The sequence below is a fragment of the Danio rerio genome, chromosome 4 (assembly GCF_049306965.1).
Source record: "Danio rerio strain Tuebingen ecotype United States chromosome 4, GRCz12tu, whole genome shotgun sequence".
In the NCBI taxonomy this organism is placed as follows: Eukaryota; Metazoa; Chordata; class Actinopteri; order Cypriniformes; family Danionidae; genus Danio; species Danio rerio.
The window spans coordinates 58,044,136-58,065,141 of NC_133179.1; the positions used below are offsets into that span (position 1 = coordinate 58,044,136).

The 21,006-nt window shown below is 32.1% G+C and overlaps 1 protein-coding gene and 1 non-coding gene across 3 annotated transcripts; both read right to left on the minus strand.

The window, feature by feature from the left end:
- Nucleotides 1–2,265: 2,265 nt before the first annotated feature.
- On the minus strand, nucleotides 2,266–2,339 carry trnat-ugu (transfer RNA threonine (anticodon UGU)). The gene has a single exon. It is a non-coding gene; the product is annotated as a tRNA-Thr (tRNA).
- Nucleotides 2,340–3,704: 1,365 nt separating this feature from the next.
- LOC101885558 (uncharacterized) lies at nucleotides 3,705–20,503 on the minus strand. 2 transcript variants are annotated; one of them, XM_068220198.2, is made up of 7 exons: nucleotides 16,985–20,503; nucleotides 15,638–15,719; nucleotides 6,429–6,609; nucleotides 6,192–6,355; nucleotides 6,010–6,107; nucleotides 5,154–5,393; nucleotides 3,705–4,015 (listed from the first exon to the last, which is right to left on the minus strand). In XM_068220198.2, the coding sequence occupies exon 1, from the start codon at nucleotides 19,858–19,860 to the stop codon at nucleotides 18,805–18,807; it is 1,056 nt and encodes a 351-aa protein (XP_068076299.1). In that variant the 5' UTR covers nucleotides 19,861–20,503; the 3' UTR covers nucleotides 3,705–4,015; nucleotides 5,154–5,393; nucleotides 6,010–6,107; nucleotides 6,192–6,355; nucleotides 6,429–6,609; nucleotides 15,638–15,719; nucleotides 16,985–18,804. The 2 variants fall into 2 exon arrangements, with proteins under 2 accessions (XP_068076299.1, XP_068076298.1); XM_068220197.2 differs by lacking the exon at nucleotides 5,154–5,393 and having other exon boundaries at nucleotides 16,985–19,985.
- Between the last annotated feature and the right edge of the window lie 503 nt (nucleotides 20,504–21,006).

Below are 21,006 nucleotides of genomic sequence, written 5' to 3' on the forward strand. Positions count from 1 at the left end.
GGACTCCACTTCTTCCAGCTCCAGCTCCAACGCCTCCATCGATGCTTCTCCTCCACACAAGGACAGAGACGCAAGCGACATTTTACGGGGTAAAGAGCAAAGCCAGTATGTCAAAAGTGTATGGTAAAAGAGGTTGGTAGCTTTAGCTGACCAGCGGCGCTAGCAGGCTAAATCTACAAACAACAGGCAGATGCTCGAGGGACAGACCGTTTTAAAGCAGTTTTGTTTGTATAAATGTATTAAGGGTTTGTTCACCCTAGGTGGAAGGGAAAAATAGTTAGCGAATGAGGAAGAATTTTATGATTAAGATTTAAATTGCGAGTAAATAGCGAGTCCAAACTTCAAGAAAATGCAGTAGGGGACCGAACGGAGACAGTGACGTCAGTGACGTCACTCGAGCCCTTGCAGGTGTACTGTGTTTTACAGGGCATTATGTCTTTCGTAAAAACGTCTTTCAAAGAATTCCAATTTGTCAGCAGATAGTGTCGCCACATAAAATATTTCTTGCATAGTGGCTTGCTGGTCTAGGAGTATGATTCTCGTTCATGCCATGAGAAATCCTAGGTTCCAATTTCAGTTGAACCCTTACAGTTGTCTTTTGTTTTGTATGGGCGTTGTGGCTTACACAGAGGCCTTTTTTCTGAGAATGCCGGTTTGTCAGCAGATAGTGTTGCCATGTAAAGTGGCTGTTTTGCAGTTGCTCGTTGGTCTATGGGCTTGATTCTCGCATAAGGTGCGAGAGGTCCCGTTTTCAAAGCCTGGACGAACCATTGCAGAAGTTCCGGGTTCAAAAGAAGCAAAAGCCCTGCTTCAATGTTTGTTAGATAAGGACTTCTGACCATCTGTTGCTTCTGATGTCTTGTGAAATATGCAAGCTTTTATGGCTAGTTGGTCTAGGGGTATGATTCTCACTTTGGGTATGAGAGGTCCCGGGTTCAAATCCCGGATGAGTCCTTGCAGTTTCTCTGTTGTTTAACAGGGCATTATGGCTTTCATAAAAAACGTTTTTCGAAGAATTCCAGTTTGTCAGCAGATATTGTCGGCACATAAAACATTCCTTTGCATAGTGGCATGGTTCTCTAGGAGTATGATTCTCGTTCATGCCATGATAAATCCCAGATTCAAATTTCGGTTGAGCCCTTACAGTTGTCTGCTGTTTTGTAAGGGCGTTTTTTGTAAGGGTGTTTTGTAAGAGGCCTTTTTTTCTGAGAATGCCAGTTCGTCAGCAGATAGTGTTGCCCTGTAAAGTTGCTTTCTGAGTGAACTATGCTTTTAAGCCAGGGGTCACCAAACCTGTTCCTGGAGGTCTTAAAATGACAACCAAAGAGTTTGTTTCCAGTTTTTTCCAGTTGTTTACACACAATTTCTGAAAGCATGTTTCATATTGTCAGAACTCTACACACAAATCCCAAAACACACACACATTGGGCAAAACTCTTCAATTCTTCTGCAAAATGAAACTATACGTTCAAAACAATGTGATTTCTTCTCAAAATGGTATTTTGTTTTCAAATGACACACACAAGCCATCACATTAACAGACATTCATAAGATAAGTTAAACACTAATGTGCTTAATGTAAAACACTATGACGACTTCTTCTCTATTCATCATAATGACTTTCTGTTAGCCTTTTTCAGTTCAGTGTTACACTTACTACAGACAGTACATAGACCTACAGAAGTGCATTGTAAAATTTTTCTGAAAATTGTTTTTATACAAAACAAACAAATACCGAATATATTTTACTGTATTTTCCCCACAAAAACAGCGTACAAAGTGTTGATCCCAACCAACACAAAGTTGCAGAAAATGTGGTCTACATATACCATCAACAGAAGTATTTACTAAATACAGTTACAGAAAATACATAAATAAATAAATAAAAAAACAGCTATACTGCATTCTCTTTTCTGTTTTGGTGTGGCCAAGCAGTGGGGGAAAAGTCACCTTGCATGGCAAATCCAGCCATGAAAAGCATCAACTGCTATAGCTTGGAGAAGGGGTATAGGTGTGTTTGGATTTCGGTCATACACTTTTCATCTCTAGGCAGGAAAAAAATCCTCAATAGTTTTGAGGAATGGAGATTATGGAGAGGGAGATAAACAACTATAAAAATTGTTGTGCAGTAAACTAGTTGTGAATCAGATGAGCTCTCAAATGTAATTCAATTTGTCGCACTATCCATTATGCCTCAAAGCTATACAGTTTTATAATTTATTTCGTTAAGCTCTATGAAAAAAGCACACGCACCAACCTGAACTAAGGCGCTGCTGGGATTTGAGCCCAGGATCTCCTGTGTACACGACAGGCACTTTGACCAGCTAAGCCACAGCGCCACAAATGGATAGCGCATTGGACTTCTTGGCTGTGAGCCGAGTCATTTAAAGGTTTTGGGTTCGAGTCCCACAAGAGTTGCAAGCTTTGCCCTTTTTCTTCACTGACTTAAGGTGTGGTGCGTTTCCAACATTTCAGGCATCTGTCCATCCCGTTTTGCTTTTTTCTTTCATTGCGCAGTGCAGGCTCAGATACTAGGGGTACTCTACAAGGAAGCCGATGACTTAATTGAGCTGTTTTAAATAAGGAAGATTATAAAACAGTGTAGGGCCGAGTGGACTTGAGGAATGACTCGAAGGCAAACTGTGGTTTAGGGTAAAAGTGACTGCCATTTATTCTTAAGATCACGCCTTTTGGATTTGTCATACAAGAGCCTCTTTATGCATGTGCAAAGTAACTGAGTAGAAAGCATAGTAAATTTTGCTTCCCCCACACTGTCTTAGATGAAACTGTTTTAGAAGTATCGTATCCAGAGGTTTTTTCTTTTAGTGTTAAGACTAACGGCTGTTTCACACCGCAAGCGCCAGCAGCACGTGAGCAGAGCGTGTTTTTTCGGCGTCCTTGTTAACAGATTAGAGCTTTCATAATGCACGCAGTAGCAGCGCGTCAGAGCGAGGCGTGAGCGTCGCTGAAGCAGCAGTGCAGCGATAGTTTTGGTGCCGGGTCTATTTTTGACGCGCTGCTCACGCTCAATTAAAGTGACAGTGCATTAATAATGACCAAAACACAATGAATGACAGTAAAAAGTAGCAATTGTACCCAATAAATGCCTTAATAATGTCAACTGATTTATATATAGTCAATTGTAACCCAGGTTACTAGTGGGTAGTACACAGCAATAGAGCAAATAGAAACACCCTTATAAATATGAAAAAAAAAAAACATTGGCAGAATACTCGATTAATTATTATATATTAAAATTATTTATTTATATAAATAATTCATAATAGAGTATTATACAGCATTCAAGGGAATAGTGCTTTAGAAGAACATCATCGTGCCTTACACTATAGCAGCAGATCAGATTTACAAACAATAACAAATCTCTGTCTGTTAGCTTGTGTTTACCGTTGCTATGGTGATTCAGTGTTCGCAAGGGAATGCAGAGATGTAAGTTGTTATATTAATAACAGTAGAAAACTATTAGATTTATATCTTTTAATGTTTTAAATGCGTATTAACTGTGAAAATTGACCATTAATAAGATGCTGAAATGATTTCTATCATATATTTTTAATGAAGGATTGAGAGAAAAAAACAAGATTTGTATCTGTGAGTGAAATGCTATTTAAGTAAAATGCTGTCATTTGTAAAAAGAAAATGCCAAATAGGAGAGAGAAATAGGAAAAACACAGAAATTCAGCAGAGAGAAGCATATACATGGTCATTTATTGTTGCTGTTTATTTACAAATGTGTTAAGCTGAGATAATGCATACACTGTAAAATGCTAATGGTTTTTTTTCTCCCCTTTGTTTGTTTGCTTGTGCATCTTCTTCTGGTTTTTCATCGGTGAGATGTTCTATTGAAGTCAGTTGCTGAATGTGATCTGCTCTGCATTCAAATTAATTGAAGTGTGAACTCTTTTCTGGATTTGGATTGTCTCAACTTCCATCGGTGATTGTCTAATTGTGGAGTTGGACTGGCGAGCCTCCCATTAAGTGGATTTTTTGGATACACCTGTTGGAAAGATACAAAGTGAAACCTATTCAGCGTCATGGTAGGAGTGTAAATTTACAACACACTCACAAGTGCAACATCCTGGATCTCTGAAACTGAATTTGCAACCTAGTTGTTTTGCAAAAGAATCTTTTTGAGTGTTCATCACCTGTACTGGACTTTTGGGAAAATTTGAAATGTTTTAAGTAAATGTTTTATTTTCATTTTTATTTTATTTGTACATTGTTTCATTGGAGTGTTCATTTGTTGCAATTTTTGAAGCTTTATAGAGAGAAGTTAATTGGTTTAAGAAGGGAAACCTTGATTATATATTAAATAATAAAACAATTTTAATATTGTACTATTAAGAGGGTTTTGGACGATGGCATTATATAGCATGGTATGGTGATGCGTAACCAATTGGACTTTAAAATTTTTAAGTCTAGACATTCAAACATGCAGTGCTACCGTTTTTACCGTTTCTTTTTTCGATTAAACAAATACCCCCTGTCTGTTTTTGTGGCTTAGTTGGTCAAAACACCTGTCTAGTAAACAGAAGATCCTATGTATGAATCCCAGCAGTACTTTATCTGCAGTGAGCTGTGCTTTTATGGGCCAGAGAGTACCAAAAATTGCTTTCTGTGCAACAGTGCTAGAGGCAGGAGCTCTGTGGTGCAATGGATAGTTCATTGGACTTCTAGGCTGTGAGCTGAGGCCAGTGCGAGCCAGGATGAGCCGGGGCAATTGCCCAGGAGGTTAAGCAGTGAGGCCGAAATCATGTTGCGTTTCCACTGTCGGGCTAGTAGCTCGCAGCACGTCACGCAAACCCCGCCCCATAACATCCCCCGAATCAAACGTCACACAACCCGCCCACTTCAGCAGGAATCAGCCAGATAAAGCACACCATCACATCCTCACGAAACCATTCAAATAAAGACAACTGAAACAAACAATTGACACGTTACTGTACAACATTACATTTTATGTCTATACGCACATGCCTGTGTGTTCTCATTCATCATATTCATTTACTCACCGACCGACTGAATTTGAAACTAATTTTCATGCGAAGCAACACGCCCCTTCAGCTACTCCAGAACGCAGCAGCATGAGTGGTCTTTAATGAATTGAAAAGAGCACATGTCACTCCGCTACTCACCCGTTTGCACTGGCTGCCAGTTGCTGCTCGCATCAAATTCAAAGCTCTGATGTTTGCCTACAAAGCGACCTCTGGCTTTGCTCCCTCTTATCTGCTCTCACTTCTGCAGATTCATATGCCCTCAAGAAACTTGCGTTCTGTGAATGAACGTCGCCTCGAGGTTCCATCCCAAAGAGGGAAGTAATCACTTTCCCGAACTCTCGCATTCAATCTGCCCAGTTGGTGGAATGAACTCCCTAACTGCAACAGAACGGCAGAGTCACTTGCTGTCTTCAAGAAACGACTTAAAACTCAACTATTTAGTCTCCTCTTCACTTCCTAATCTGCAATTGCCTCTAGCTATACCACTAACTGTACTCAAAAAAAAAAAAATAATTCTTACATTACTAATGCTTTCCTTCTTAGACTTTACAGCCCTGAAACTTGCCTACAGCACTTATTTATTGTTGCTCTTATAGTTGTGATAATTGCTTCCTTGTCCTCATTTGTTAGTCGCTTTGGATAAAAGCGTCTGCTAAATGACTAAATGTAAATGTAAAACAGCGAGCTGTGTACACGCCCTTAAAATGACACATTATAACACATTATAATAAAAAAATCTGGATTGTGTTTTGAACTGAACCTAGACTGGCACACTCAGAAGAACCATAATAATAATGTTAAATCATTAAAAAAGGGGTAAACTATGTGCCCTTTAAGCAATGTGTTTACTTTATTAATTATTCAATAATCATCAAGATTGATAAAAAAGTTCAACACACACAGCAGTGAACGTGTGCACACACACACACACATCAGTGAACATGTACAAACACACACACACAGTTGATACAGTAGGCCTACATACTGTATCTACCTTGGAAGAATTGATATGGTTCTTTAAGTGTTGTTTTACGTATGGAGCCTGATTGAATTTTATTATAGCGTCTTCGTAAAAACATCTGTCCATAATTCCTGAAAATAGAAAAAATATATATATATATAAATAAAGAAACTGCACAGAAACGATTCAATCATATTAAAGAGATTTGAACTAACCTTCTAACACAACTAGCGGTCCAGGTCCCTGATGGAATATGGCTCCCCAGACATGAATTTTTACTGGATGCTTTGGTTTCGATTTCACAACATGGCGGTTTATTAATAGGGTATGTCCTATTAATAAATTTGTAGGACATGTAAGCTCGTATAAAGCAAATAGCCTAAATAAAGAGATGCATGGATTAATGTAAATAAATAAATCTTTTCATTATGGCATTGTTCAAAATGGCTTACCTGGCTTTTCCAGAGGTCCACCTGAGTTGTTTTACTGGTTTTCTAATATTGCAGACTGATGCTTTTAACTGTATTCTAAACAGAAGCTCACTCTGAATCTTTTTAGCAGATCGCTATTGTGGATTGTGCTGCACAGCCAACTTAAAAGGGACTGCATCAAAGACAACCCAGGTGGCACATACTAAAAACAACAAGAACAAAAAGTATTTATAAAAAAGTAAGAATTTTTTTTGGCACAGCAGGGTCTTTCTTCAGGGCTCGTTGGTCAAGGGGTATGATTCTTGCTTAGGATGTGAAAGGTCCTGGGTTCAATCCCCTGACGAGCCCTACAGCTGTCACAGAAAAAGCAGTGGAACTTTGGCATTTCTACTTTAATTGTAGCACCTTTTGCTGTGACTTTAGTTAATGAACATTTAGTGGACTTCTAATTTAAATTAGTTTAACATGTACAATTATACAGACAAAACCGTCTGCTACCCTCAGGCAGATGGTTCCGCAGCATCTGGTTACGCACCAGCCGGCTAAAGGAAAGTTTCTTCCCTCAGACTATCAGGCTGATGAACACTTAACACACAGGCTCTTCCATACCCTCACTGCACACCATCAATATGTAGCATGCACTGACCTTTAGCCAATCCATACTTGAAACAACACTGCCTACAACTATGTGGACACCTATTCATTGTACATATCGCTGTCAATTTCACATTGTCATTTTATTTGTCTGTTATTTGTACTGTCGTTGTATTTGCACTGTCATTGTTTTTGCACTATCTGTATTTTTTACTGTTTGTACAGATAATTTTTCATGATTTTTGGTGAATTTTTCATGATTTTTGGTGATTTTTTCATGATTTTTCAAGATTTTTTCATCTTTCATGATTTTTCGTGATTTTTCAAACTTTTTTCATATTTTGCGATTTTACAAAAAATTTTCATTTTTTGCGATTTTTCAAAAAATTTTCATATTTTGCAATTTTTAAAAAATTTTTCATTTTTTGCGATTTTTCAAAAATTGTTCATATTTTGCGAATTTTCAAAAATTTTTCAGTTTTTGTGATTTTTCAAAAATTTTTTATATTTTGCGATTTTTCAAAAAAATTTCATTTTTTGTGATTTTTTAAAAAAATTTCATATTTTGCGATTTTTCAAAAAAATGTCATTTTTGCGATTTTTCAAAAATTTTTCATATTTTGTGATTTTTCAAAAATTTTTCAGTTTTTGTGATTTTTCAAAAAAATGTTATATTTTGCGATTTTTCAAAAAAAATTTAATTTTTGTGATTTTTAAAAAAATTTTTATATTTTGCAATTTTTCAAAAATTTTTCATTTTTTGGGATTTTGCGATTTTTCAAAAATTTTTCATTTTTTGTGATTTTTCATAAAAATTTCATATTTTGCGATTTTTCAAAAAATGTAAATTTTTTGTGATTTTTAAAAAAATGTTCATTTTTGTGATTTTTTGCGATTTTTCAAACAATTTTAATTTTTTGTGATTTTTTGCGATTTTTCAAAAATTGTTCATATTTTGCGATTTTTCAAAAATTTCATTTTTTGCGATTTTTCAAAAAATTATCATATTTTGCAATTTTTCAAAAAAATTTCATATTTTGCGATTTTTCAAAAATTTTTAATTTTTTGTGATTTTTTGCGATTTTTCAAAAAATTTTCATTTTTTGTGATTTTTTGCGATTTTTCAAAAATTGTTCATATTTTGCGATTTTTCAAAAAATTATCATATTTTGCGATTTTTCCAAAAATTTTCATGTTTTGTGATTTTTCAAAAAATTTTCATGTTTTGCGATTTTTCAAAAAAATTTCATATTTTGCGATTTTTCAAAAAATTTTCATTTTTTGTGATTATTTTGCGATTTTTCAAAAAATTTTCATGTTTTGCGATTTTTCAAAACAATTTTATATTTTGCGATTTTTCAAAAAAATTTTCATGTTTTGCGATTTTTCAAAAAAATTTCATTTTTTTGCGATTTTTCAAAAAATTTTCATTTTTTGTGATTTTTTGCGATTTTTCAAAAAATTTTCATGTTTTGTGATTTTTCAAAAAAAATAATATTTTGCGATTTTTCCAAAAAATTTCATATTTTGCGATTTTTCAAAAAATTTTCATTTTTTGTGATTTTTTGTGATTTTTCAAAAAATTTTCATATTTTGCGATTTTTCAAAAAAATTTTATATTTTGCGATTTTTCAAAAAATTTTCATTTTTTGCGATTTTTCAAAAATATTCATGTTTTGCGATTTTTCAAAAAAATTTTATATTTTGCGATTTTTCAAAAAATTTTCATTTTTTGCGATTTTTCAAAAATATTCATGTTTTGCGATTTTTCAAAAAAATTTATATTTTGCGATTTTTCAAAAAATTTTCATGTTTTGCAATTTTTCAAAAAATTCTCATATTTTGCGATTTTTAAAAAAAATTTCATATTTTGCGATTTTCCAAAAAATTTTCATATTTTGCGATTTTTCAAAATTTTTAAATTTTTTGTGATTTTTTGCGATTTTTCAAAAAATGTTCATTTTTTGTGATTTTTTGCGATTTTTCAAAAATTGTTCATATTTTGCGATTTTTCAAAAATTTCATTTTTTTGCGATTTTTCAAAAAATTATCATATTTTGCGATTTTTCCAAAAATTTTCATGTTTTGTGATTTTTCAAAAAATTTTCATGTTTTGCGATTTTTCAAAAAAATTTCATATTTTGCGATTTTTCAAAAAATTTTCATTTTTTGTGATTATTTTGCGATTTTTCAAAAAATTTTCATGTTTTGCGATTTTTCAAAACAATTTTATATTTTGCGATTTTTCAAAAAATTTTCATGTTTTGCGATTTTTCAAAAAAATTTCATTTTTTTGCGATTTTTCAAAAATTGTTCATAATTTGTGATTTTTCAAAAAATTTTCATTTTTTGTGATTTTTTGCGATTTTTCAAAAAATTTTCATGTTTTGTGATTTTTAAAAAAATAATAATATTTTGCGATTTTTCCAAAAAATTTCATATTTTGCGATTTTTCAAAAAATTTTCATTTTTTGTGATTTTTTGTGATTTTTCAAAAAATGTTCATGTTTTGCGATTTTTCAAAAAAATTTATATTTTGCGATTTTTCAAAAAATTTTCATGTTTTGCGGTTTTTCAAAAAATTCTCATATTTTGCGATTTTTCAAAAAATTTTCATATTTTGCGATTTTCCAAAAAATTTTCATATTTTGCGATTTTTCAAAAAAATTTCATATTTTGCGTTTTTTCAAAAAATTTTCATATTTTGCGATTTTTCAAAAAAATTTCATTTTTTGCGATTTTTCCAAAATTGTTCATATTTTGCGATTTTTCAAAATTTTTTAATTTTTTGTGATTTTTCAAAAAATTGTCATATTTTGCAATTTTTCTAAAAATTTTCCTTTTTTGTGATTTTTTGCGATTTTTCAAAAAATCTTTATATTTTGCGATTTTTCAAAAAATTTGCATGTTTTGCGATTTTTCAAAAAATATTCATGTTTTGCGATTTTTCCAAAAAATTTATATTTTGCGATTTTTCCAAAAATTTTCATGTTTTGCGATTTTTCAAAAAATTTTCATTTTTTGCGATTTTTCAAAAATTGTTCATATTTTGCAATTTTTCTAAAAATTTTCCTTTTTTGTGATTTTTTGCGATTTTTCAAAAAATCTTTATATTTTGCGATTTTTCAAAAAATTTGCATGTTTTGCGATTTTTCAAAAAATATTCATGTTTTGCGATTTTTCAAAAAAATTTATATTTTGCGATTTTTCCAAAAATTTTCATGTTTTGCGATTTTTCAAAAAATTTTCATTTTTTGCGATTTTTCAAAAATAATTTTTTTGCGATTTTTCAAAAATTGTTCATATTTTGTGATTTTTCAAATAATTTTTCATTTTTGTGATTGTTTGCGATTTTTCAAAAATTGTTCATATTTTGCGATTTTTCCAAAAATGTTAATGTTTTGTGATTTTTAAAAAAAATTTCATGTTTTGCGATTTTTCAAAATAATTTCATATTTTGCGATTTTTCAAAAAATGTAAACTTTTTGTGATTTTTAAAAAAAATTTCATTTTTTGTGATTTTTTGCGATTTTTCAAACAATTTTCATTTTTTGTGATTTTTTGCGATTTTTCAAAAAAAATTCATATTTTGCGATTTTTCAAAAATTTCGTTTTGTGATTTTTAAAAAATTTTTCATGTTTTGCGATTTTTCAAAAAAAATTCTTATTTTGCGATTTTTCAATAAATTTTCATATTTTGCGATTTTTCAAAATATTTTCATGTTTTGTGATTTTTCAAAAAATTTTCATGTTTTGCGATTTTTCCATAAATTTTCATATTTTGCGATTTTTCAAAAAATTTTCATTTGTTGTGATTTTTTGCGATTTTTCAAAAAATTTTCATGTTTTGCGACTTTTCAAAAAAAAATTTATATTTTGCCATTTTACAAAAAATTTTCATATTTTGCGATTTTTCCAAAAATTTTCATATTTTGCGATTTTTCCAAAAATTTTCATATTTTGCGATTTTTCAAAAAAATTTCATATTTTGTGATTTTTCAAAAAAATTATCATATTTTGTGATTTTTCAAAAAATTTTCATATTTTGTGATTTTTCAGAAAAATTTCATATTTTGCGATTTTTCAAAAAAAATTCATATTTTGTGATTTTTCCAAAAATTTTCATTTTTTGTGATTTTTCAAAAATATTCATGTTTTGCGATTTTTCAAAAAAAAATTATATTTTGCGATTTTTCAAAAAATTATATTTTGCGATTTTTCCAAAAATTTTCATGTTTTGCAATTTTTCAAAAAAATTTCATATTTTGCGATTTTTAAAAAAATTTTCATTTTTTGTGATTTTTTGCGATTTTTCAAAAATTTTTCATTTTTTGTGATTTTTTGCGATTTTTCAAAAATTCTTCATATTTTGCGATTTTTCAAAAAAATTTCATATTTTGCGATTTTTCAAAAAATTTTCATTTTTTGTGATTTTTCATTAAATTTTCATATTTTGCGATTTTACAAAAAATTTTCATATTTTGCGATTTTTCAAAAAAAATTAATTTTTTTGCGATTTTTCAAAAATTGTTCATATTTTGTGATTTTTCAAAAAAATTTTCATTTTTGTGATTGTTTGCGATTTTTCAAAAATTGTTCATATTTTGCGATTTTTCAAAAAAGTTAATGTTTTGCGATTTTTCAAAAAAATTTCATATTTTGCGATTTTTCCAAAAATTTTCATATTTTGCGATTTTTCAAAAAATTTTCATTTGTTGTGATTTTTTGCGATTTTTCAAAAAATTTTCATGTTTTGCGATTTTTCAAAAAAAAATTTATATTTTGCCATTTTACAAAAAATTTTCATATTTTGCGATTTTTCCAAAAATTTTCATATTTTGCGATTTTTCAAAAAAATTTCATATTTTGTGATTTTTCAATAAAATTATATTTTGTGATTTTTCAAAAAATTTTCATATTTTGTGATTTTTCAGAAAAATTTCATATTTTGCGATTTTTCAAAAAAATTTCATATTTTGTGATTTTTCCAAAAATTTTCATTTTTTGTGATTTTTCAAAAATATTCATGTTTTGCGATTTTTCAAAAAAATTTCATATTTTGCGATTTTAAAAAAATTTTTCATTTTTTGTGATTTTTTGCGATTTTTCAAAAATTTTTCATTTTTTGTGATTTTTTGCGATTTTTCAAAAATTGTTCATATTTTGCGATTTTTCAAAAAAAATTAATTTTTTTGCGATTTTTCAAAAATTGTTCATATTTTGTGATTTTTCAAAAAAATTTTCATTTTTGTGATTGTTTGCGATTTTTCAAAAATTGTTCATATTTTGCGATTTTTCCAAAAATGTTAATGTTTTGTGATTTTTAAAAAAATTTTCATGTTTTACGATTTTTCAAAATAGTTTCATATTTTGCGATTTTTCAAAAAATGTAAACTTTTTGTGATTTTTAAAAAAAATTTCATTTTTTGTGATTTTTTGCGATTTTTCAAACAATTTTCATTTTTTGTGATTTTTTGCGATTTTTCAAAAATTGTTCATATTTTGCGATTTTTCAAAAATTTCGTTTTGTGATTTTTCAAAAAAATTTCATGTTTTGCGATTTTTCAAAAAAAATTCATATTTTGCGATTTTTCAATAAATTTTCATATTTTGCGATTTTTCAAAATATTTTCATGTTTTGTGATTTTTCAAAAAATTTTCATGTTTTGCGATTTTTCCAAAAAATTTCATATTTTGCGATTTTTCAAAAAATTTTCATGTTTTGCGATTTTTCAAAAAAATTTCATATTTTGCGATTTTTCAAAAAATTTTCATATTTTGCGATTTTTCAAAAAATTTTCATTTGTTGTGATTTTTTGCGATTTTTCAAAAAATTTTCATGTTTTGCGATTTTTCAAAAAAAATTATATTTTGCCATTTTACAAAAAATTTTCATATTTTGCGATTTTTCAAAAAAATTTCATATTTTGTGATTTTTCAAAAAAATTTCATATTTTGTGATTTTTCAAAAAATTTTCATATTTTGTGATTTTTCAGAAAAATTTCATATTTTGCGATTTTTCAAAAAAATTTCATATTTTGTGATTTTTCAAAAAAATTTCATATTTTGCGATTTTACAAAAAATTTTCATATTTTGCGATTTTTCAAAAAATTTCATATTTTGCAATTTTTCAAAAAATTTTCATATTTTGCGATTTTTCAAAAAAATGTTCATATTTTGCGATTTTTAAAAAAAATTTCATATTTTGCAATTTTTCAAAAAAATTTCATATTTTGTGATTTTTCAAAAAAATTTCATATTTTGCGATTTTTTGCGATTTATCAAAATATTTTCTTTTGTGATTTTTAGTGATTTTTCAAAAAATTAATTTTTTGTGATTTTTTGCGATTTTGTAAAAAATTTTCATTTTTTGCGATTTTTCAAAAAAATTTTCATTTTTTGCGATTTTTCAAAAACATTTAATTTTTTGTGATTTTTTGCGATTTTTCAAAAAAATTCTTTTTTTGTGATTTTTTGTGATTTTTCAAAAAAATTTCAGTTTTTGCGATTTTTCATAATTTTCATTTTTTGAGATTTTTCAAAAAAATTTCATATTTTGCGATTTTTCAAAAAAAATTCATATTTTGCGATTTTTCAAAAAAAATTAATATTTTGCGATTTTTCAAAAAAATTTCATATTTTGTGATTTTTCAGAAAAATTTCATATTTTGCGATTTTTCAAAAAAATTTCATATTTTGCGATTTTACAAAAAATTTTCATATTTTGCGATTTTTCAAAAAATTTCATATTTTGCAATTTTTCAAAAAATTTTCATATTTTGCGATTTTTCAAAAAAAAGTTCATATTTTGCGATTTTTAAAAAAAATTTCATATTTTGCAATTTTTCAAAAAAATTTCATATTTTGTGATTTTTCAAAAAAATTTCATATTTTGCGATTTTTTGCGATTTATCAAAATATTTTCTTTTGTGATTTTTAGTGATTTTTCAAAAAATTAATTTTTTGTGATTTTTTGCGATTTTGTAAAAAATGTTCATTTTTTGCGATTTTTCAAAAAAATTTTAATTTTTTGTGATTTTTCAAAAACATTTAATTTTTTGTGATTTTTTGCGATTTTTCAAAAAAATTCTTTTTTTGTGATTTTTTTGTGATTTTTCAAAAAAATTTCAGTTTTTGCGATTTTTCATAATTTTCATTTTTTGAGATTTTTCAAAAAAATTTCATTTTTTGTGATTTTTCATAAATTTTTCTTTTTTGTGATTTTTCAAAAAATTTTCAGTTTTTGCGATTTTTCATAAAATTTTCTTTTTTGTGATTTTTTGCGATTTTTCAAAAAAATTAATTTTTTGTGATTTTTTGCGATTTCTCAAAAAAATTTCATTTTTTGTGATTTTTCAAAAAATTTTCATTTATTGTGATTTTTTGCGATTTTTCAAAAAATTTTCATATTTTGTGATTTTTTGCGATTTTTCAAACAATTTTCTTTTGTGATTTTTAGTGATTTTTCAAAAACTTCATTTTTTGTGATTTTTTGCGATTTTGTAAAAAAATTTCATTTTTTGCGATTTTTCAAAAAATGTTCATTTTTTGCGATTTTTCAAAAAATTTTCATTTTTTGCGATTTTTCAAAAAATTTTCTTTTTTGTGATTTATTGCGATTTTTCAAAAAAATTCGAATTTTTGTTATTTTTAAAAAAAAAATCATTTTTTGTGATTATTCAAAAAATTTTAATTTTTTGTGAATTTTCAAAAATTTTAATTTTTTTGAATTGTTTATTATTTTTTAATTTTCGTGATTTTTTGTGCATTTTCAAGATTTTATCATTTTTCATGATTTTTCTTGTTCTTTCAAGATTTCATTTTTCGTTATTTTTCTGTTTTTTCATTTCTCGAGATTTTTCATGACACTGAAGCGGTTCCAGCAGTACATTCTCAGCAAAGATATAGGCTTTATTTTATTTTTTTAACTACTTTATTAAAAATATATATCATGCTGGCAACATTTCATGCAAACTACAACTTGTAACTCACAGAAACCCCCAAAGGACAGGCCTTTTCCTGCAGTGGCGGCCAGCTCCAGCTCATCGGGTTCTAGAGGTGACGGTGGATGCGCAGATGATGCGCTACTTGTGAAAACCCTCAATGCTTTTGAAGCACAAGGTGCACAGCAAATTAATTGGTGTTCAATTTTTAAGTGTTGTGGTAATTCAGAGTGATGAGTTGTTTAATGTGATGAGTTGTTTTAAAGATGTTGAAAATAAAAATAAATTTTATTGTGTAATTTGTTTATTTTTTTTATTCATTATTATTTTATTTAAAGTTTTATTCTCAGTTGATTTCATCTTTGGTTTTGGCTACTGCTGCCAGTATTTTGATATACATTTTACATATATTTTACACAATAAGAGTTTGCTAATTAACACTCTCTGAGTGGTAAAATTTTTTTAACACTTTCAAAAGTGTTATTTTAACACTTTTATAGTGGTTCCCATATAAACACTGAGGGAGTGTTAATTTGAACTCTAAGGTAGTTAAATCTACAATCTAAAATTTGCAGTGTGTATAACCCTTTATTATTGTCTTTAATTGTTTATGTACCATAGCATAATCAATGAAACACAACATCAAAACACTGTGCTGATGAGATTGTCTTCTTGCTGCTTTGACACTGACTTTTGCCTATCTTGTGTTTTTTTTTGTCCTTCTTTAGCAGTTGAGGACAAAGGCGGTCTGCCGAAGAAACCACTCAGCTCCTCTGAAAGACAAGGTATATCACATAATGAATGTCACTTATTAACATTTATTCATACTGTTGCAGCATGAACTACAGTTGAGGACGCTCCTGTGAAATATTTATTCAAGCTAATGGAGCAAGGACATTTTCACAGTACTTACGATAGTATATTATCTTCTGAAGAAAGTTTTATTTGTTTTATTATTTATGTTTTTTATTGGCTACAAAACAAACAGTGTTAAGCTAGTTAAGCCTTTACTTTCTCAATCTAAATATGGTAGCACATCAGAATAATAGTCCTTTAGTTAATCAATTTACTAACACTAAGTGTCACCAATCTTGTGCAGCATTTATTAATTACAGGTCAACATTAATGCATTATTAAAATCCAAAGTTGTGCTTGTTGACATTATTTCATGCACAGTGCATTAATGAACTAACGTTATTTAACTTAAACATTAAATCGTTAACAAAGATGAATGAATACTGTAATTAATGTATTAAACTTTTAAGTCATGTCAGTAAATGCATTAACTAATATTAACTAATGGACTATTACTCTAAAGTGTTACCTTAAAGGGTGACACTTTACAATAAGTTTGTATCAGTTAATGTCAAAGCATTTACTACCATTAACAAGCAATGAACAATACACTTAATGCAGTATTTGTTCGTGTTACAGTCATCCATGCCAACTCACAGTCCATCAACTAAGCATTAAATATTATTTTAATAAAGCATTAGTACATGTTGAACTATGATTAAAAATGTTGTACAAGCATTGTTCATAATTAGTTCATGTTAGTAAACACATTATCTAATGAAACCTTATTGTAAAGTGTGACCCAATATTATGTTCTGTCATCATGGCAAAGATAAATTATAAGAAATTAGTTATTAGAACTATTATGTTTAGAAATGTGCCTGAACAAGTCCTCTCTCCATTACACATAAATTGTGAAAAATAAACTCAAATTTAACAGGGGGGCTTATAATTCCGGCTTCAATTGTATGCATTAATAGATAAAAGTCGTCACACTAAGACACTGTCTTCTGATAATCACAACTGTGCTCATTTAGGAGCCGGGGAAGCAAAGAGAAGAAAACGTTCCTGTGAAGATCTGTCACAGAAGCCCCACTCAGACTCTCCACTGTCTGCTGTAAGTTCATCGTTTGTACATCACAATTAGGTGGTGTATATACTCCTGAATACAGTTTTGTGAGCATAGATGGGGAGACTGTGCAAAAAGTTTATGTCAATGAAAGGTTTTAACTATTATACTTACTTTGTTGAAGGCTCCTGCATCGACTTCTTTATTGGAGGCTCCTGCATCAGCCTCATCAGTTCCTGGCCAGTCTTCTTCATCGGCTCCTGCATCAGCCTCATCAGTTCCTTGCCAGTCTTCTTCATCGACTCCTGCATCAGCCTCGTCAGTTTTTGCCTCGGCTTCTTCATCGGCTCCTGCATCAGCCTCATCAGTGTAGGAACTCATCGGCATATTGCAGTGGTCAACACAAGTTGAATCTGAAATCTTGGGCATCTCCAATGGTCTCATTCATTGAACTAGCTTGAGGGCTTATACCATCAGGATAACAGAGCGCCAATTGATTTTGGGCTCCTCTGACCAGTACTTCTCCGCAGATGTTCTGTTACCCTTCAGCTAACTAGCCAATGATTAATTAAATCAGTTAAATTAAAACACAATGGCCCTTACAGGATCTTCAGCGGAAACCATTTCACGAGACTTTTAATTGACTCCTGGTCATGTGCTCGCCTTGGGCACATCCTGCTAGAAGCACAATTTCGTAGAGACAAAGAGATCTCTAGAAACATTAATGCATATGAACAAAAGCTAATCTCTTAATATGAGGAACATTATGGCATATTATTCAATCAACTAGGTTAATCAATGCGTTGTTAATCTGTATGTGTCTGAAATGTATGATGTCTGGTATTGAACGAAAGCTAGTGACATTTGCAATACGTTGGTGTAAATGAAAAACTAGTAGTACAAACAGTATTCATCTTGTAACGTTTGATGTAAGAGTTTCAATCTTGCAAGAGTTCTACCACGTAAAAACTACATGCAGTCTGTTAATTAATGACCTTTCCTACGTCAGTACGGGGCGTGGCCCCGCCCTTCATGGCAGCTGCTCATTGGCAGACAGTGCCATGGGGACGAACCAGACCAGGTCACTTAAAAACACCCTGCAACAAAGAAACTTTGCTTTTTGCATCAGCTAGCTTGCGCATGCTTTTGCTCTCTGCCCCCTTTCGCCTGCCCGGACACCGCGCCGCCACGCGATTGGGTCACTACGAACTTCCACGCAAACCTCTTAAGTTTCGGGACTCCCGAAGCTGCATGAACTTCCGCAAACCGACTCTCAGCAGTCCGTCACCTCGGTAACCCAGGACAACAGCCATTCACGAGCGCGTGAATCCCAAAGACGTCATCGAAGCGAGAAACCACCCAATCAGGAGCACCGTGTTTCCCCAAGGCCAGCCGGCGAGGGAGATTCGACTTCAGCAAAAAGGGCGCAAGTAACACAAACTAATGTTGTCTCTTGCTGATCTTGTGCAGATTGATCTTAAGCAGTTAAAGATAAGCCATATCTCTGCTTTTGTGGTTTCTCAGGTGTTATTCTAAGATCTTGCAAGAAGTATTAGAATTAATTTGGGACGTTGTCAACTCATATTGCATCCTCTGAACTGCCTCTGTGTGTATGTGTGAATGTGTGTGTGCGTTTGTTTGTTGTTTGCTTATTACGTAGTTAGTTTCATTTATCGTAGTGTAGCTCAATAAATCTTTGTACTCATTTTGTAAGAACTGTGTTCTTGTTTATGTGCTTCTAAGTCATTGCCTCGAGCTGTAGATCTTGTTACCTTGCTAAAAGATCATCCAATACTGTGTTATGTTATTATCGTTGGCCACGTAAATAATATTAACAAGATTGGTAAGATACGATGTCTTCTATTTGCGGGACAAATGGTAGATAAAGTGTGAATCTTTTAATCTGATTCAATCTGACTCAATTGAGTCGAATCAATGATTCGAATCTTCAGGATCCGATTCATTGAAATGAGCTAATAAACCCCTGATCGATATTAAAACGTAGGTTGATCCCCTACATCAGTTTTTGCCTCGGCTTCTTCATCGGCTCCTGTATCAGCCTCATCAGTTTCTGGCCAGTCTTCTTCATCAGCTCCTGCATCAGCCTCATCAGTTTCTTGCCAGTCTTCTTCATCGGCTCCTGCATCAGCCTCATCAGTTTTTGCCTCGGCTTCTTCATCGGCTCCTGTATCAGCCTCATCAGTTTCTGGCCAGTCTTCTTCATCGGCTCCTGCATCAGCCTCATCAGTTCCTTGCCAGTCTTCTTCATCGGCTCCTGCATCAGGCTCGTCAGTTTTTGCCTCGGCTTCTTCATCGGCTCCTGCATCAGCCTCATCAGTTTCTGGCCAGTCTTCTTCATCGGCTCCTGCATCAGCCTCGTCCGTTTTTGCCTCGGCTTCTTCATCGGCTCCTGCATCAGCCTCATCAGTTTTTGCCTCGGCTTCTTCATCGGCTCCTGTATCAGCCTCATCAGTTTCTGGCCAGTCTTCTTCATCGGCTCCTGCATCAGCCTCATCAGTTCCTTGCCAGTCTTCTTCATCGGCTCCTGCATCAGCCTCATCAGTTTCTGGCCAGTCTTCTTCATCGGCTCCTGCATCAGCCTCATCAGTTCCTTGCCAGTCTTCTTCATCGGCTCCTGCATCAGCCTCGTCAGTTTTTGCCTCGGCTTCTTCATCGGCTCCTGTATCAGCCTCGTCAGCTCCTGCCTTGGCTTCTTCATCAGCTCCTGTATCAGCCTCATCAGTTCCTGCCTTGGCTTCTTCATTGGCTCCTGTATCAGCCTCATCAGTTCCTGATTTTACCAGGGGAGACACGGGAGTCTCTGTCCTCTTGCGCCCTTTCCGCGGGGGGCTTTCAGTGCCCGCTGCCTCCCAATCCTCCTCCTCCTCCACCAAGGCCCTTTCAAAGAGTCTGCGGCGCTCGCGTGCTTGGAGAGGTCCGAGGTGAAGTGCGTAGTACTTATCTGAGGTTGAAGTGTCATGGCACATGAATTGCGCCACCTTGCGGTGATCCTCTGAAGAGTGTGCATCAGAGGTGTGGACTCGAGTCATGTGACTTGGACTCGAGTCAGACTCGAGTCATGAATTTGATGACTTTAGACTCGACTTGACAAAATATAAAAAGACTTGCAACTCGAACATAAATGGACTTGAACATAAATGACTCGGACTTTGACTAGGACTTGCCCCTATTGACTTGTAAAGACTTGCTGCTTCCCATGAAAAGCCCAAAGATAAAAAAAAGTATGTTGACATGGACAGCTCTCTCTCTCTCCCCGTTTATGTGTGCGTGTGTGTGTGACAGCTTGCGCGCGTGTGTGTGTGTGACAGCATGCGCGCTTTCGGCATGACATCCAATCAAAGCACGGTAGATTGTTTTGATTCGACAGTATCCAACGTGACTACTATGAGGCGCCGGAGTGGACAAAAGTCAAGCGAACGCAGAGAGAATTTGAATTTGAGATCGAGCCAATACTCGCGTGCCAATACTCTGTCTCTCTCTCTCTCTCTCTCTCTCTCTCACATACAACATACACCTCTCTCTCTCTCTCTCTCGCTAGTGCATTCAGTCTCTTTGCGTTCGCTTGACTTTTGTTTACGATGGCGTCTCATACCTTTAGTGCTTTTGCTCTCACGGGATCCTCCTTTTAAACTGACCCTTCGCTAAGCCACGCCCAAAAACCGCCACCCACCAATCGCGGCTTACCAATCGTGGCTACGGACAGGGGCTCTGTCAAGCTTTCGAGCGAGGGAAACAAGCCAAATCGTTGCGCAATTATTGGATTGTGCAAATCTGACACCCGCTATCCTAAAAGTTTGGACTGGGTGGTGGGATTTTTCCCTTTTCAAAACCTAAAGCCCAAGAGGAGAAATGCCAGCGTGGATCAAGCTGTGTGAGGGGCGGGAAAGGAGTTAACAGCTAAGTTGATTTTGTTTTCGATATTCACATTCAGTGATGGGTGGCAATAACTCACACTCCTCTTATCCTAAACAGATCTAAACTGTGTTCTTATATAAAAAAAAAAAGCAGGTTATGTTTACCAGCGGTCTTTTTCTTTTTTTCCACTCGATATTATGAGCACTGCTTAGTTTAAACCCTCGCCATTGTAACGCATTTAAATACATACGCTAATATTTGCTGGTAGGAAATATCTATTTGTTCACTTCTGTTATTTATACTTTGATTTGCATTTCAAT